The following is an 18,406-nucleotide window of genomic DNA, read 5'->3' on the forward strand; positions in this document are numbered from 1 at the left end:
ATGAATGTTGACATTGGCATGAGCTGGAGGTGAGGTTTCGTGATGGCAGGCATTCGAGTAATCATAAGAACGTTTTGCTCGAGGATGTTAGTTTCTAACTGTCATTATTTTACCGCTACAGTTATGAACAAGAAGTCTTCTTCTCCACACCATACAAGGCGGTGACAAGTATGCCCTCCCCACCACCTTTGTCCAGCATCGGATCTCGGGGGTCCTTGTCTGACCGGTGAGATTGTTTGTTAATCTGTTTTCATTAGTATTTGTTGTTTTTGTTGTGAGTTAGAGAACATTTACTATTTTTGCATTTTTTTGATGGCGGTGTGTGGTGCGGGTATAGAGAGGACTTTGCTATTGAGGGAATGTGTAAGATGGACAGCCGGACCATGTCTGCAATGTACATTGATGACAGGTATGTAAAATGATCCTTTCACTACTGTTTGTCAGCGTTCAAGAGAATTCATCAGTATAAATACTGTTACAAAGATACTTAAAGGGATATTCCGCCATTTTTGGAAATACGCTCATTTTCCACCTCCCCTCGAGCAAAACAATCGATATTTACCTTGTTCTCGTTCATCCAGCCATTCTGTGAGTCTGGCGATACAATTTTTAGCTTCAGCCTAGCATAGATCATTGAATCGGATTAGACCATTAGCTTCTCGCCTGCTAGCTTCATGTTTAAAAGTGACTAAGATTTCTGGTAATTTTCCCATTTAAAACGTGTCTCCTCTCAAGTTAGAAAGTGCAATAAGACCAGCTGAAAATGAAACCTGGCGTTTTTCTAGGCTGATTTGACATGGAACTACACTCTCATCTGGCGTAATAATCGAGGCAACTTGCAAACGTACCATAGGCGCAGTGATATCGTACGCAGCATCTGAAAATAGTCCCCATTGACAACAAGCAGTAGTAGTGCCAGTAGTGTGCAAGTTGTGCAAATATCGATTGTTTTGCTCGAGGGGAGGTGGAAAATGAGCGTATTTCCAAAAATGGCGGAATATCCCTTTAAATACCTGTCTCTGTTTTAAAGTAAACATCTTGGTTGCTTAGCGATTATAATGTCATCAAGTAGAATGCTCCTAGCAGGATCAGGATGATTTTGTCCAGAGTGATGTAAAACAATTTAAAACAGCAACAATTAACACTATTTTCAAACATTAACAACTGAAGGTAGTCAGAACGCCTGCATGAAAATACTAATCATAGAAATAGGCTAAATCATAGAATAAAATAGAATAGAAACTTTAATTGCCATGCACACAACAAAGTTGGTTCAATTTGCGTTCAGCATTCAGAGAGTGGACTGATGGAAGGTCACAACCAGTGATGTTGGAGGCTTAGGTGACAACTCTCTCTAATGTCCTATTGGTGCGGCTGTCAGAGCTCCCATACCAGACGGTGATTTAAAATGCGATGATGCTTTCAATGTGGACGGCTACTTCACTGGAGCTCAGTGTTTGAGACCCATCTCACCTGAGCTTTTATACAGCCCTCCACAGGTGTGTCTGCAGTGGGGTTTAGGTCTGCTGTCAGGGTCAGGTGTCTAATGGAAGCTCTTATGGGAGGACACCACCACCTCTCCCACAAACTCAACAACTGAACAAAGATATACCATAACAATATGTAATGATGGTGGTTTTCAAAGTTTTACTGTATTTAGGTGTGCTGTTGAAATAGTAAACAAACTGTTTTTCAGAGATATTGTGTCCAAAATGTATCAGCAGAAATATATTTCAGACTACGCTGTATTATCCAAAAATGGAATAACTTCCTGATAATATACTAGCTATTATGTAGTAAGATGTCTTTAGATACGGGAGGAAAATACATTTTTTGGTTTAACCGTAATTTTTCAAAACCCATTAATGTAATATTTTTCCGATATTGTAATAACAATTGTGATGTAACCTCATGAATCCAACTCTGGGATATAAGGTACACTGTAAAAAAAATCTGCACATTTACAGCAATATTTTACAGTAACCATCTGTGTTTACTAAAATACAACAGATAACTGTATAGAGAAGTGCATTTTAGGACATGCAAACTATGTGTCTGCTTATACAGAGATGAACTGTAATTTGCAGAAGAGGCATTCTATCAGTCGTGAATTCCATCTACGACCCCCTTGGCTTTCTGGCTCCAGTCATCTTGCCTGCCAAACTTCTGTTGAAAGATCTCTGTAAAGAACAATATGGATGGGATGAAAACATTGGCGAAAAACATGCTGAAAATTGGAAAGGATGGATTGAAGATGTTAGCCATCTCTCTACCTTCCATGTGAGCAGGTGTTTGAAGCCTACAGATTTTGGATGCACTGCAGCAGCACAGTTGCATCATTTTTCAGATGCTTCGGAGTACGCATACGGCACTGTGTCTTATCTGCTGCTAGAGAATAGACAAGGTGAGAAGTTGTGCTTATCTCATGGGGAAGTCAAGAGTGGCCCCACTCAAAGTGGTCACAATTCCCAGACTTGAGTTGACTGCAGCAGTTGTTGCTGTTAAAATAGACAAGATGTTGCATCAAGAGCTTCAAGTTCCACTGCAACAATCTGTTTTTTGGACAGATAGCACTACGGTGCTCAGATACATAGACAGTGAAACTGCTCGTTTCAAAACCTTTGTTGCGAATAGAATCTCATTGATCCGAGAAGCAACCAAGCTATCGCAATGGAAGTACGTCAGAACAACGGATAATCCAGCAGATCAAGCCAGCAGGGGCCTGAAAGCGAAGAGTTTGGTGCAAGGAGGAACATGGATCAATGGGCCGGATTTCTTGCTGAACAGTGACTGGCCGGAACAGCCTGTGCGAAGGCAAGAAAGCCTTCAAAATGATCCGAAAGTCAAGAATGAAGCTAAAGTCAACACGATCAAAGTTGAAGAAAACGTTGAGCCAATTGACCAATTGATTGACTATTATTCGGACTGGCATAAACTAAAACGATTAGTAGCCTGGATTCTAAAGGTGAAGGAAAACTCTATGGAAACTGAAAGAGGAAAGAAAGGAGATATCAAGAACAATCAGGCAAACTGAAAAGGAAAGATCAAGGGTAGAGCAACATATGAAGAAATTCAAAGCCACAGAAAAGAAATCACTTACCTTGGATGATCTGGTTGCTGCAGAAGCGGAAATAATGAAATCCAGTCAAAGAAAACAGCTCAGTTGCAGCAGTCAGCTGTTCAAATTGGATCCGATTCTTCAAGATGACGTATTAAGGTGTGACCACTATCATGTATAGACCAATTGACTACGCCACTCCCGTTTTATTCTAGGGTGAGAGGGCCCTAATAATACACTTAGACATCAGAATATTTATTAACCCCCGCAGGTTCTATGAGACACTTTCACAGGAAGCAGCTGTTGTAAACCAATTATTTCTTTATTTTCACAATATTGTAAAACAACCATAGAATGTGCAATGAAGGTAATAAAGATAAGTTAGACAGGCTTACAATGAATAGCAACAAGGAATGATGTCACTTTAAGATGGTTCACCATAAATGGGCGCTTTGCTTGGACTGTGCAAATTAGCAATAGATGACAAATTAATACGTCACTTCAATTTGTGCAAAATGGCAGTAATTAACATTAAATAGTAATGAGTCACTTCACACTGTGCAAATTGGCAATAGATGGCAAAAATAGTAATACGTCACTTCAACTTGTGCAAAATGGCAGTAAGTAACAATAAATAGTAATGAGTCACTTCACACTGTGCAAATTGGCAATAGATGGCAAAAATAGTAATACGTCACTTCAACCTGTGCAAATTGGCAATAGATGGCAGAATAGTGATACGTCACTTCAACCTGTGCAAATTGGCAATAAGTTACTAAATATAGTTATCACTTCACACTATGCAAATTAGCAGAGGCGCACACCAACTAGCGCACACTAGGAAATGGGCTTGTAGGCCATCTTGAATAGTTGGCATACACTAGAACTGGCCTGAGAATTATAACAGGTAGAGCACAGCCAACTACGTCACACAGTGAGTGTTTTATAATAACCCACATAAACCAAACAAGCAAAATCAAAATAAAGAAAATAAGGCGCATGCGCGCGCAACTGAGGCTAAGCCACTCACCCAATACACAGCACGCACAGACACTCAGTGAGAGAAATGAGAAGAGATTTTGGCTACCCTCGCCTGAATAACCTAGGCTAATGGTTATGTAGCCCAGCAAGTCAAGATTGCACTTCGCCCTTTTAAGTTAATCACACGTTATTTTAGATCTAAGATAAATAACATAGGAATATTGCACTGGCCCAAAGAAGTCGGATAACATGTCAAATATAACTCACAGATATTGCACTAGCCCGCATAAATAACCCAAGCCCCAATTACAATAAGTTATCAATTAGTCTATTGCGATAGCAATTCGTAAACGTTCGTAAGGCCTGACGTCGGTCTCAGTACAGAGGAAACAGAGCTCGCAAAACAGCCAAAGCAACGAAAACAAACTTTAACCATGGGAAAAACAGTGGTGCCCCCCCCGTGTTTACTTGCGGTGAACTTTATTAATCAGCCGCCGTTTACACCCGTCCCTAGAAGTGACAACGGTAGATTTTTAATGTTAGGGGACACAGCATAAGTCTACACACTGAACTACTTGGCATAGGGACTGAGTCATAATTACGTTGGGCTTGTAAGAAACAAAGGCACAACTTTACCTTGTTCAGCGTGTTTGCACCCAAAAACCACTCGACTTCTCCGGTATACGATGTTGCAGTTCGGCTTTCACAACCAGGGACACTATGACACAATTTAGCCCAGTTAGCACTTGAATGAGAACTACAAAAGTCATAGTCGTTGCTCAAAGCCAGTGATTAGCGTGAGCCTACCTCCTTAGTAGACAAATAGCCAGTTCTGAATACGATGTTGCAGTTCGGCACACACAACCAGTGACACTACGACACAATTTAGCTCAGTTAACAGTTGAATGAGATCTACAGAAAAGCCATAATCGGTGCTAACGTCTCAAACCCACAATGATTATAGTAAGCCTACCTCCTCAGGAGACAAAAAGCCAAACGCTGCAAAACGGTAAAACTGCCTCGGCTTATGGCGATTCAGGTGTGCTCAGGTGAACAAAGGCTCGGCGTTTCAATTAGGCAAGTGGCGGAGGTGACGCATATACTCTCGAGACCAAACCCCCTCCCCTTATTGCATTCCTGCTGGGTCCTAAAGTCCCACCCCATGTATCTAAAGACGTGAGAAAGCCAGGGGAAAATGTTAAAAGCACACTCCTAGTCCTATAGGCTACAAAGGGTTGGCGGAAGACTCAACAAGTCTGCCATGCCTGAAAATGCTAAACATCCAGCAATTATTTCAAAACACAGCAAGGTTGCTACACTGATTGTGAGAGACATACACCAAAAAACAGGACATTGTGGACGCGGTTATGTCTTGGCACAACTAAAGGCTGGCTTACATTGCACGATTTTGGTCTGTTTTAACAGTCGGCGACTAAATTTCCAAAATCGGGCGGAAATCTTGGGAGTTGTACTGAAATCGCAGCGCGCTCACGTCATCTAAATCGTTTAGTGTAAGGTGCCAATTTTAGCGGTTTTAAGTCCTTCGGAGGCAGTCTTTTTCTAGTTTTGCCGTTACGACAATATCAAACATGTTTGATATTATCGGAAGTCTTTTCAGTCGTGGCTCATGCAAATAGTGACGTGAACATTAAAAACCAATAGTAACCTTGCGCGAACATGAAACAGGAAGGGGCAAAATAGGCGACAGCTGTAGCCTTTATGATTATTTGTTATTTAATTTCTTATAATTTATTAGTCGGCTGTTCTACGTGACAGAACAACTCTATATCTGTTAGTGATGTCACACATCAAACAATGCTGCAGAAACGCGAAAAAAATACTTTGATATGAGTAGACTATCATGTGATTTCCTGTGAATGATGACGTGTAGCCTATTGCACGATGGAAATAATTTGAGGGAATCTAGCAGCAGTCTTGTAAATAGTGACCCACAGTCTTTGCAAAATCCTAATCTGAGACTGGCCTGTGACTAAAAACTCAATGAATTGTCTTTAGATGTGAGAGGGTCTGAGACTGTAGTTTTTCAAAAATCTTTTCCAAATCTTTGCAAAGTCTGCCAATGTAAGGTAGGCTTAAGAAGCAAGTACTGGATACCACAAGCCAACTCTGCAGTTCGAAAGGTAATCAACAAATGCACAGTGTGCCGAAGGATTAATGGGAAGGTTGGTGAACAAAAGATGGCAAATCTGCCTGAAGATCGGCTCTGTCCAGATAAGCCTCCTTTCACAAATACCGGCGTTGATTTCTTTGGGCCGTTTGATGTCAAGCGGGGCCGTGGTACAGTCTAACGGTACGGCGTGATGTTCACTTGCCTCACTCTCAGAGCGGTGCACATTGAAGTTGCAGATAGCCTTGACACAGACTCTTGCATTACTGCAATTCGTCGATTTATGTGCAGGAGAGGTCAAGTTACCATCATGCGGTCCGACAACGGCACAAATTTTGTGGCCGCTGAAAGAGTTGAGAGAAGCCATTCAACAGTTGGATAATGACAAGATTGAAAGAGCTTTGCAGCCAAAGGGAATAAATGGGATATTCAACAGTCCAGCTGCTTCCCACCAAGGCGGGGTTTGGGAAAGACAAATTCGGACGGTGCGAAGAATCCTGAACTCCCTTCTGAAAGAGCAAGCAGTGAATGATGATTGTCTTCTGACAATAATGTGTGAGGTCGAAAGCATCATCAACGGCAGGCCGCTTACGACTGTCTCCGACGATGTGAATGATGTGGAGCCTCTAACAGCCAACCACTTGTTGCTGTTGAAATCTCAACCCAACATGCCCCCAGGGATTTTCAGCAAGGACGACATGTACACGAGAAAGAGATGGAAGCAAGTCCAATATCTTGTGGATTTATTTTGGACTAGATGGACGCGTGAATACCTTCCACTTCTTCAAGAGCGTCAGAAATGGCTGAAGCCAAGAAGAAATTTCATGACAGGGAGATGTTGGGCCCTATTTTGCCGACCGGGCAATGAGCTTTCGCGCCTTGCGCAACCTATAATTACTATTCTCTGCGAGCGCATCCTTCATTTTTTCCAGCGCAAATGTACGTTCTCTAAATAGGAGATGATATTGCGCCCTAACGGGCGTGTCAGTGAAGAGAAGAGGTGTGGTCTGGCGCAAAGCTTGCCAGTCGCTAATATATGGATGCAGAAAGTAAGTGCGCCACTGACCAGGAAAAACCTCGTCGGAAATCACTCGCGCATAGCTGAAAGGCTATTTTATGAGCACATGAGGCTTGGGGATATGGAAGAATGCACCGTGCGCACACACACCCTACTTCTTTCATCAGCTGGAGCGCACAGCCCGAATATAATTAAATAATATGTGTCCGTTTCTCGGTTTTAGGTTTGTGTATTGGTCAGCAAAAAGTAGCAGCATAACAACATCCACATGCAATAATACAACAATAACGTCTAACAGTGACCTGCTCATTTAGACATTACACAGCCCTATGGCTAAGTTACCTTCAGTTAGTTTTGTTCTAGCATACCTTTAACTTCTGGCATTAAACAGCTGTAGCGTCTACCTTGTTATTGCTCATCTGGAATAACTCCTCTAGCTGCCTCCATCCTCCATCCTTTCTGTTTTGTTTGTTTAAAAGAACTTGCGATATCCATGATGAGTAGGCTATTGAGTTAGTGAATTAGCTTTACATTGTGTGCTGATAGCGGAGTAAAAGAAAACAACAAGTAGCCTAGTTGCGCGCCTGCGTGCGTAATCTCTCCTGTTCAGACGAAATGTGTGCGCGTGGATATAGCTCTATAGCGCATTAAGTTCATTTTGATAACGTGTTGACTGACTTTTTCTTAAAATAGAAGATTGTAAATAGCCTGATGGCAGGCAGCTAATGGGATGCTGTGCATATTGGGTGGGTACAGTATGGCATGCCAATTTGGTGTGAATACACACACACACAAGGGAAATGTAATAATGATAATGATCAATAGTGAGAACTAGCTTCTGACTACTGCTGCGGCTGCTGCGTTCATTCTGAAATAATCTATTTAAATCATAAGCCCCGAGAGACGGCAAGTGCCTAAAACCCCCCTTAGCTGTTCTAAAATCAGTGTAGCCTAAACTACGGACTAGAGTGGCTTATTGCTTTTCTAAAACGGTAACTATACGTCGATGTATTCATAGATAATCATTCTTCCGCCAATAAATATTTCCTCCATATGAATGGTTGCCATGCAACATCGACACGCAGCCACTTTAACTTTTGTGCAAGTTGTGGTAGTGCATTGGCGAAATGCGGTCAAGGTGAATGTTTGTGTTGGATTTTATAACAGCATCGAACGCGATTCAGCCAAGCATCATCAAGGACCGGAACTATCCGTGTTAGAAAATAATATTCACACATCATGTACATTATTTTCACAATTTCCCAGCAAGTTGGGAAGGCTTAGCCTCACGCACGAGCAAGTCGGTCTCTTCTGGAGTAGACGCCCAGGTAACTCTGCCATGATAATACCAACAGACCATTGAACAATGCGCCAGACTTTTAAAGGGAATGAGAGTGTGAAATCGAATTGGTTTATTGCATGCTACGCTCAAAAGACACCCACGACTAATTAACTCAATTAAGACAACCCCTTTTCACTTTGCGCCGAGCGCAATGTTCACTTTTCACGCAGTCATTATAGCCTTTTGCGCTAGGACCGCCCCCAAAGAAACTAGCGCGAGTGACTTGCGACAATGCCCAGTTGATCCTGATAATAGAGCCCGTTGTGTTACTAGTGGACAGTTCTTCCCCACGGAACTCCTGGCTCATGGGGAAAGTTGTTGAAACGTTGCCGGACTCCAGTGGAACAGTACGAAGAGTGAAGATAAAGACAAAGATCAGCACTTTGGAAAGGCCCGTGAATAAACTGTGCTTGTTGGAAGAGGCGACGTCAGAAGAATGAAGAGAGAAGAAACAAGTTAATAGTTTATGGACATTTAGAAATTGTTTGGCTCTCTCTCTAAGTTTATAGTCCTCCTGCCTAACCAATTAGGGGCCGGGTAATGTAAGAGCCAAATAGGGAGTAATTCATTTGAATTCATAATTTAGTTTAAAAACAGTTAAAATGCTAAGAAATAATCCATCAGATGTGTATTGTTTAAAATGCATAATTTAGTCATGTTTAAGTCTGATAATGTTGCAGTATTTTGAGCTTCCAATAAGATAGCACTACGTCATAGCGTAGTTGATTGGACGTAATTAGTTTAGTTTGAAGTCAGAGATGTTGGAAGCAACACAGTTTTTTGACCATGCGAGCCATGTCTGTATGATTTTATGTTTTTATAAGTAAACATTTTGAAAAGAAGATTTTTTGGTTTCCTCGCGTTTCAATTACTTGTTGTTAAAAGACCGACTTCAAAAAGTGGTACAGAAGACTTAGAACCAACGAGGTGCCACTACATTGGTGTTTGTTAGGGATGCAGTGGAGGCTGAGCAAAGTATATCCATTCCTAAAATTTCAAAAATAGCGTTTATCCTCCACATATTAGAGTTCATCCACCTCTGAAAAGAGTTTATTCACCAATTGCAACTTTTAACATTCAAAAAACACATTCAACATTGCAGTAACAATTTAATACCACTGGTATTGCTACAAACATTGGACAATAACCTCCATCATCATCAAACTTGTTTGAATGCCTTTTTGAATTCCACCTCAACCTGGTAGTTTACAAATTTCTTATTTTACCACTACATCCCTGGTGTTTGTATAAATATTATTATTTAATTGGTTGTTTTATTATGAATACTGTAGGCTGGTTTTCTCTTACAATGTTGACCAATTGTTTAAGGTTATTGTTTTATTATAATGTAGGTTGGTTTGGACAAAAGTATGTAGCAATTAACCATAAGCATCTTGACTTAACCATGTAATTAGATTTCTTTGCCATGTTACAAGAATGCAGCAGCACAACAGCAGAATGAGTTGTTTCCAGTCATTTTATTTTCCAGTGATATCAACACGAGAGGAACAATGTTCACAATCAACAACCATCAAGGATGAACTTGTGCTCTGCCATCTCATCTGTTACTTCATATGGTGGTTCCACGCTAGGACAGCATCAGTTTGACCTTCTCCTGTTAGGAAGAAGATGGAATAGTCAGAATTGAATTTTATTGCAACTCATCCTTTCAACAATCCCAAAGTTAGAGTTTCAAATACTCCATATTATACATGAGGTCATACTCACAGCATCCATACAGTTTGTTGATCCTCTGGATGTCAATGGTGGACATTCCTCGTCTCTGTCCAATTTGCGCATTTGGGTTTGGAATTGGAGTGATTGTCTCCCTTCCATTGGTCGAGAAAGCTTTGCTATAGTGGAACATGACAGTCAGTGATTTAACATTTTTCAGGAGCAATATTGTTTTTTTCTTTCTTTCTTTCTTTTAATTGTTATTATTATTATTATTATTATTATTATTTAATTTAGTAACACAAGAGATTACAGAAATCTGCAGGGAAGATATTTATGATGTGTATCCAGAAAATACTCCTTTTACTAAATTGTTTGCTCATTTTGATAAAGCAATAGGTTTTAATCAAACATGTTCATTTAGAAACACAAGACATAGTACAGCTCTTGACACAATGTTCTTTTTTAACTGGGCGTTATCTTACCTCCCATAATGCATCACAGAGGAGTAGTCATATTGAGTATTCAGGTTGTTTGTGTACTGTTTCTGGAAGTTGTAACCCACTCCTGTCAAAATAAGAATAAACACAGATATTTTGTTGTTTATTAAAGCTATTCCTCATTTCTCAAACAGATTTGTCAACATGTCCTTGTAATCATGTTCATCGACAAGTAGAAACAAGAAATGCATCTACTGTACCTGATCTGATATTTTCCCAGTTGATTCTCACATGCTGGTCTCTGTCACTCCTGGTCTGCTCATGGTGGAAGCCCAGAGCGTGGAGAAGTTCATGCTGAATAATGCCGTGGTGAACACAACCGTACCTGTTGAGAGAGACCACCTGTTTGCCTCCTGTCCTGCCAAGGTAAGAGTAGCACCTGAGAAAAATGGGGAAAATGACAAACATTTACAATACGGCTGATGGCTCCAATAATTAACATTAGGGATAATGGACACCAAGGTGTTTGGTTCACAGAAAGAATGATTTCTTAATGTCTAGTGACAGATCGTGGCATTTTATGATTCATTGAAATACATTTCTTACATACAGTTCCTTTAAGTAGTTGAGCTGTAGTCTTTGTTCATATTGTTTAAAAATATCTTGTTCAAAAGTGACACCAGTATGATAGTATGGGGTTGTAGTATACAGTATAAACACATTTTCCAGGAAGGTATGACTATATAATTGACAATAAAGGAATAATATTTTAGCACACACTGCTCACCCATCCTTGTTCTCAATGCTGATGTAGTCACCCTGAGTTGAGCGTGGAACAAACTGCACACAGGTTTTTCTGCTGAATGTAGCCATGGCAATTTCAATTTTTGTCATATCATATTCATAGGGAGCTGAAAAATACAACAAATAATGATCATAAATGTTCAATGTATACGTTTTAAAATATGTGCACAACATATTACAGAATACTACAAATACATTAACTTACAGAAATCAGGGCTCACTATGTAAGGCACCTCAACTTTCCCATTAGCAGACTTCTTCCATAAGCAGTAATTGTTCCAGCAAGCCATAGCATTCCTGGTTTTTGGTACCACAATATCTCCCTCAATTAGAAATTCACTGGAGGCTGAAAGACAATATAATTTCAAAGTTTATCCGGTGACTTTGTGAGTGTATGCAAGTCCTCAATTTATGCTAACTGTTAATTCATTTACAGTAAACAATGAGAAACAAACCATTGTTGGAAGCCAAAATCTGTGTGGTCAAGTCCACACTGTCAGGCTCCTCTAGGAAAAAGTCATTTTCATCACCATCAGCCTAGAGGCAAAGGTGAAGTTAAAACAGGAGAAACCCACAGCTGACATTAAGTCAGATATCAGAGGTGTTCTTACTGTGAGAGGTAGAGCCTTGGACAGGCCAAGCAGCAGCACCAGAAGGGAGATAGAGGCTTTGAGGTCCATGTTACTTCAGTGTGTGGAGATGCTGTGGACGGCTACTTCACTGGAGCTCAGTGTTTGAGACCCATCTCACCTGATGTTTCATACAGCCCTCCACAGGTGTGTCTGCAGGGGGATTTAGGTCTGCTGTCAGGGTCAGGTGTCTAATGAAAGCACTTGACACCACCACCGCTCCCACAAATTCAACAACTGGACTAAGATGCAATTATGAGTTTATTTGTTTTGATCACCTGGTAAGATGGCTTGCACTCTGATGTGTTAGCATGGTTTGTTTGATGGTCTCCTCAATCTACAACACAACACAACACTCTAATGCATACATGCATAACAAACATTCCTGTGTAGGATAACAACCATTGGCCGTTGATGATGTCCTTTACCTGTTGAATTTGCAAGGCCGTAATTTGGCCTGCCAACAGGGGGAGAAACAGCTTTCTCTTGAAAGACTCCCAACGTCCAAGGGCAACGTCCACAATCCTCCCGTTGTAGTACGTCTCTAACCGTGAAGTTAGAAGGTCGAAAAGCTGAGGCAAGTTAAAGGCCTTGGTCCGCTGTAAAATTTTGTCCTTCAGGACACGCATTGCTGCCTCAGCAAAATTGTTGGTGTTGTGGCCTCTTGTAAATAAATGGCCACGGTAGCTGAGGGCCCAACACTCCCTCCGGTTGTAGAGCTTGCTTATGTAGCTCAGATATTTTTCATACCTTTGATTGCAGGGGGATTTAGGTCTGCTGTCAGGGTCAGGTGTCTAATGAAAGCACTTGACACCACCACCGCTTCCACAAATTCAACAATGGACCAGAGTTCGAAAAAGTTTGTGCACATCCCAGGTCAAGGTGCCGATCACTATGGTATCACTATGTTCCTGGAGTGAATCTGAAGAAGACCACACGGTCGAAACGTCATTACTATTCTGTGCTAAAGAAAAGAAAATATAACTGAAAACTAAAAAAAGACGGATTTCAAGTGTGCGAACCTTTTTTCATTTTTTATGATTTAACCTTGTTCGGCACCTTGACCTGGGATGTGCACAAACTTTTTTACTCTAATTGAATGCAGCCTTTTTGGAGCACTCCCAAGAAATCCCTGATTTGTTTGAAGCACATGTCCAGCACCATGGCGGATGAAGGTGAGACCTTTGAATTTACCCCTGTGGATTACGAAAGGATGTTTCTGAAAGACTCTTTATTTGGTGCTGGAGAAGAGACAACAAGCATTGACCGGGAATATACAAAGAAAGATTTAAAAAGTTTACATAAAAAAGAAATATCTGCAGGAGAAGTAAGGGTTAAAAGAACCTACACCCCTGCAGACCAGGTGTAAAGTCAATCACTATGTTCCTGGAGTGAATCTGAAGAAGACCATGCGGTCGAAACGTCATTACTATTCTGTGCTAAAGAAAAGAAAATATAACTGAAAAGAAAATAAAACTAAAAGAAGGATTTCAAGTGTGCAAACCTTTTTTCATTTTTTATGATTTAACCTTGTTCGGCACCTTGACCTGGGATGTGCACAAACTTTTTTACTCTATTTGAATGGTCTTGCATCATTCCCTCAGTTTGCCTTGAGATGGGAGAAATACGAATTTCAATGAAACCCATGAATAGGACTTCCTGCTTTCAATGCTGTAAAATGATGATTTTTACATCATGGAAAGCAGGAAGTCCAACATTGAAATCCGTATTTAAACATTATTAACATCATATTCTAAGACCTCAAATTGGGCAAAATAGGGACTATACCAACCAACTATCACTTTTATCTCACTGTTCATACATATCGAACTTGAACAAATGCTTCAGCTGAAATTCAAGATCTATAGCATGCAACAAACACTCGGCATCATGACTTAAGCAGTTATACTCTCTTATACTCACACACACACACACACACACACACACACACACACACACACACAGATACACCCATAGAGAATAGAGAGAGAGAGAAAGAGAGAACACACACAGAATACACACAGATAACACAGAACACACACAGACACAGAGAGAGAGAGAGAGTAAGAAAGAGAACACACACAGAATACACACAGAACATGCACATGGGCACACAGAAACGCACCCCCCACACACACACACACACACACACACACACACACACAGGCTATATCACACACACACACACACACACACACACACACAGGCTATAGTACATCACACACACACACACACACACACACACTCACTTCTCAGCTCCCCGGGGACGAAACGATTTTTTTCTTTAGAAGTGTACTGGGGCTACATGCCCACCAAGTTTCATGTGCCCCGGTGTTACGGTGTCCCGGAAAAAAAAAAATGCTATGCTAGCAGCGGTTATAATAAAAAATCTATTGACAAAAGTGTTTGGAATTACTTCTACCAGGTTTACCTTGCTTCAGTTCAGAATAATTCCATTGTAGAGGATATGTACCACAAGGAACATGTCATCTTGTCTTAGTTCAGTTGTTGAGTTTGTGGGAGCGGTGGTGGTGTCCTCCCATAAGAGCTTCCATTAGACACCTGACCCTGACAGCAGACCTAAATCCCCCTGCAGACACACCTGTGGAGGGCTGTATAAAAGCTCAGGTGAGATGGGTCTCAAACACTGAGCTCCAGTGAAGTAGCCGTCCACAGCATCTCCACACACTGAAGCAACATGGACCTCAGAGCCTCTATCTCCCTTCTGGTACTGCTGCTTGGCCTGTCCAAGGCTCTGCCTCTCACGGTAAGGATACCTGTGATATTCAGAACTCCACTTCTAAATGTTAACCGCGGGTTTCTTCTGTTTCATTTAAACCGTTTTTTTGTCTCTAGGCTGATGTTGATGAAGATGACATTTTCCTAGAGGAGCCTGACAATTTGGACTTGACCACACAGATTTTGACTACCAACAATGGTTTGTTTCTTATTGTTTAAACAAATGAACAGTTTCCTTAAGTTGAGGTTTTGTACAAACTCACAGAGTCGTTATGAATAACTTTCAAATTCCATTTTGTCTTCAGCTTCCAGTGAATTTCTAATTGAGGGAGATCTTGTGGTGCCAAAAACCAGGAATGCTATGGCTTGCTGGAACAATTACTGCTTATGGAAGAAGTCTGCTAATGGGAAAGTTGAGGTCCCTTACATAGTGAACCCTGAATTCTGTAAGTGAACTTATCTGTAGTATTCTATAATATGTTTTGCACATTTTTAAAAGCGCATTCATTGATCATTTATTACCATTATTTGTGTTTTTCAGCTTACTATGAAGTGAGGAAAATTCAAAATGCCATGGCGACCTTCAGCAGCAAAACCTGTTTGAAGTTTGTACCTCGCTCAAGTCAACGCGACTACCTCAGCATTGAGAACAAGAGTGGGTGAGTTGATTTAGCAGTGTGCTGAAAATGTTTTTCCTTCTATGGTTGATTATATGGTCATACCTACCTGCCAGGGAAAGGTCTTTTTGTCTTTTAAACTGCAACTCAATACTGTCAGGCTTTGGTCACTTTTTAACTATTATCACTTATTTCAGTTAAACAATACGCCATCAATAAATGTAAGAAATGCTGATTATTGTGTGAAAAGTAATCTAATAGACATGTATAATGTTGGCTAAAACATTCCGATTGTAAATAATTTATTTGTGTACAGAAACAAAACCAAACTTTAGCCTAATATCCAATCAATTGTGATTTGATGAGGACCATTGTCTTTTATCATAACAAATTTAAATAATAATGTTGATTAATGGAGCCATATTGTAAATGTTTTTGTAATTCTTCCTCCCATCTTTCTCAGGTGCTACTCTTACCTTGGCAGGACAGGAGGCGGACAGGTGGTCTCTCTCAACAGGTACGGTTGTGTTTACCACGGTATCATTCAGCATGAACTTCTCCACGCTCTGGGCTTCCACCATGAGCAGACCAGGAGTGACAGGGACCAGCATGTGAGAATCAACTTTGAAAATATCAACCAACGTAAGCTGCGTTTCATTTTTATACTTCTTCACTTGAATATGTAGTCTTGAGTTATTATTTTGGACATGTTGACAAGAACATGTTGACAAAACTGAAAACTGAAAAATTAGGAATAACCAACATGAATTCTGAATGTATGTTTATTCTTATTTTGGCAGGAATGGTTTCCAACTTTCAGAAACAACACACCAACAACCTGAACACTCCATATGACTACTCCTCTGTGATGCATTATGGGAGGTAAGAAAATGGCACCCAGTTAAAAAAGAATTATTTATCAGAGCTGTGTTGCCTCTTGTGTTACCAAATGGACATTTTAATAAAAAATATTGCTCTTCAAATGTTTAAAATCACTGACTGTCATGTTCTTTTATAGCACTGCTTTCTCAATCAATGGAAGGGAGACAATCACTCCAATTCCAAACCCAAATGTGAAAATTGGACAGAGACGAGGAATGACATCCATTGACATCCAGAGGATCAACAAACTGTATGGATGCTGTGAGTATGACCTCATGTATAATTCTAGGTGCTAGAAACTGTAACTTTTGGATTGCTGAAAGGATGGGTTGCTGACTGGCTGCAATAGAATTCAATTCTGACTATTCCTTTTTCTATCTGACAGAAAAAGTTCAAACTGATGCTGTCCCTATTCCCACTAATGCTGGAACCACCACATGAAGTAGATGAGATGGCAAAGCACAAGTTCTTCCTTGATGGTTGTTGATTGTGAACATTACTCCTCTTGTGTTGATGTCACTGGAAAATAAAATGACCGAAAACAACTCATTCTGTTGTTGTCCTGCTGCATTCATGTAATATAGCAAACACATCTATTTCCATAGTTAGGCCGAGATGGTTACTTAGGAAATATTTTTGTCCACACTAACCTACATCATATTAAAACAATACCATGTTTCAGTTTTACAGGTATTTGCATGCAAAACATGCAATCCAGCATTTTTACACTACATTTCTTGGTTGGGAACTGTATGTCCAGATGTAATGTTCACATTCAAATGCATTCCAGTAAAAAGCAAATCTTTTTTTTTTTTTTTTTTACTGTTCGCTAGGCCTACAGGAGGTGCAGTATAAATACTGTTTACAGTAGACTATGATAGAACAGAAAACGTTTTACAGCATTGCAGTGAACAGTGAACAAAATATCCATGAAACACAAGAGCATTCTGAACAAAAAAACAGCAGCAAAAAGCCCAGATAAAAAGGGGGTGAACAAAAAAAGCACAATATTACTGTGTCTAATGTCTGACATTACAGTATTTGTCTTCTTCTGTTTCTGCTTCCAAAAACATCACCTCCTCGTTTTACTGTGTAAGTGTCAATGTAATAGAGAGAAATAACCCCTGCCACTGAGTCTAAGATAGACTGGAATCAGCTGTAGTTGGCCCAATTTACCCAACATAAATCGTCTGTGTTTCAATTATTCGATTGTTTGTTTATTATCAGCTGAGATACATTGCTTTTGAATTGATAAAATTGCAGAAGCAGAGGTTTTTATACTGTATCTAAGGTTTGGAATATTGTTTTAACTATTGTGGGATGTTGTGTGTTAACATTCGAAAATAATACAAAAACGATCCATTATTTTGTTGGGATGTATAGTTTGTCTGTTTATGGGGCAAATAACCATATGTAGTCACTTCCGCACACACTGAAAATTCCCTCCCCATGCCTCCATTTGGAGTTGTAGAGTCATGTGGTTTTCTCTCAGCCAATTAGGGAAGATCAAGCTATCTTACAAATATTGACATCATAGCATCTGACCAATCAGCAGTGGACTGCAGCACCTCAAACACAACCATCTGGCAGAAATCACATATTTTAGGTTTTTGAACCTGGCTCATCCTCATAATAGCATCAAAACTAAACATTGTAAATTGATGTAACTCACACATTATTTGGTTGAATAGTTGTGTTAAAGATTGAGATTGTTGTTATTTGCATAGGATTTTTAAAAATGAGCTTCTTGTTTGGCTAAAAACTAAATGCACTATATTTGATCATATGCCCTGTTCACATAAGTGGCACAAGTGTCCATTTTTACACATATGCCTTATGTATGTATCTTTTTAAAAATATAATTAAATGGCACACAGGTGCTTATTGTTAGTGTCAGACCTACTGTGTGCATTTATTTTAATGACTCAATACTGGTTAGTGATAAAACACAATTATGAGCAAATATAAGTGGTAATTTAGTGATTATAGTTGTATTTCGGTTTTTATACACTGGTTCATAGGAGTATAGCATTCATAGTACTAGGCACCTGTGTATGCCATTCATGCCATTTAATTATATTAACCCTTTCATGC

General features: G+C 40.0%; 2 protein-coding genes and 1 pseudogene across 2 annotated transcripts in view; 2 read left to right on the forward strand and 1 right to left on the reverse strand.

The window, feature by feature from the left end:
• Positions 1-3,034, forward strand: LOC134068626 (uncharacterized; annotated as a pseudogene).
• A 7,177-nt stretch (positions 3,035-10,211) lies between these two features.
• LOC134068627 (hatching enzyme 1.2-like) overlaps positions 10,212-18,406 on the reverse strand; it is a 10,084-nt gene continuing 1,889 nt past the window's right edge. Inside the window, exons 3-7 of the mRNA XM_062524312.1 lie at positions 11,651-11,791; positions 11,429-11,552; positions 10,902-11,080; positions 10,687-10,768; positions 10,212-10,380 (exon numbers count right to left, since the gene is read on the reverse strand). Coding sequence (XP_062380296.1) covers positions 10,212-10,380; positions 10,687-10,768; positions 10,902-11,080; positions 11,429-11,552; positions 11,651-11,791 — 695 coding nt within the window. The remainder of the gene's footprint in view (positions 10,381-10,686; positions 10,769-10,901; positions 11,081-11,428; positions 11,553-11,650; positions 11,792-18,406) is intronic.
• Positions 14,773-16,747, forward strand: LOC134068758 (hatching enzyme 1.2-like). The gene is made up of 8 exons (XM_062524508.1): positions 14,773-14,841; positions 14,931-15,012; positions 15,119-15,259; positions 15,355-15,472; positions 15,894-16,072; positions 16,231-16,312; positions 16,449-16,573; positions 16,698-16,747. Coding segments are annotated over exons 1-8 (798 nt in total). The 3' UTR covers positions 16,700-16,747.

Source organism: Sardina pilchardus, chromosome 21 (genome assembly GCF_963854185.1).
Source record: "Sardina pilchardus chromosome 21, fSarPil1.1, whole genome shotgun sequence".
In the NCBI taxonomy this organism is placed as follows: domain Eukaryota; kingdom Metazoa; phylum Chordata; class Actinopteri; order Clupeiformes; family Clupeidae; genus Sardina; species Sardina pilchardus.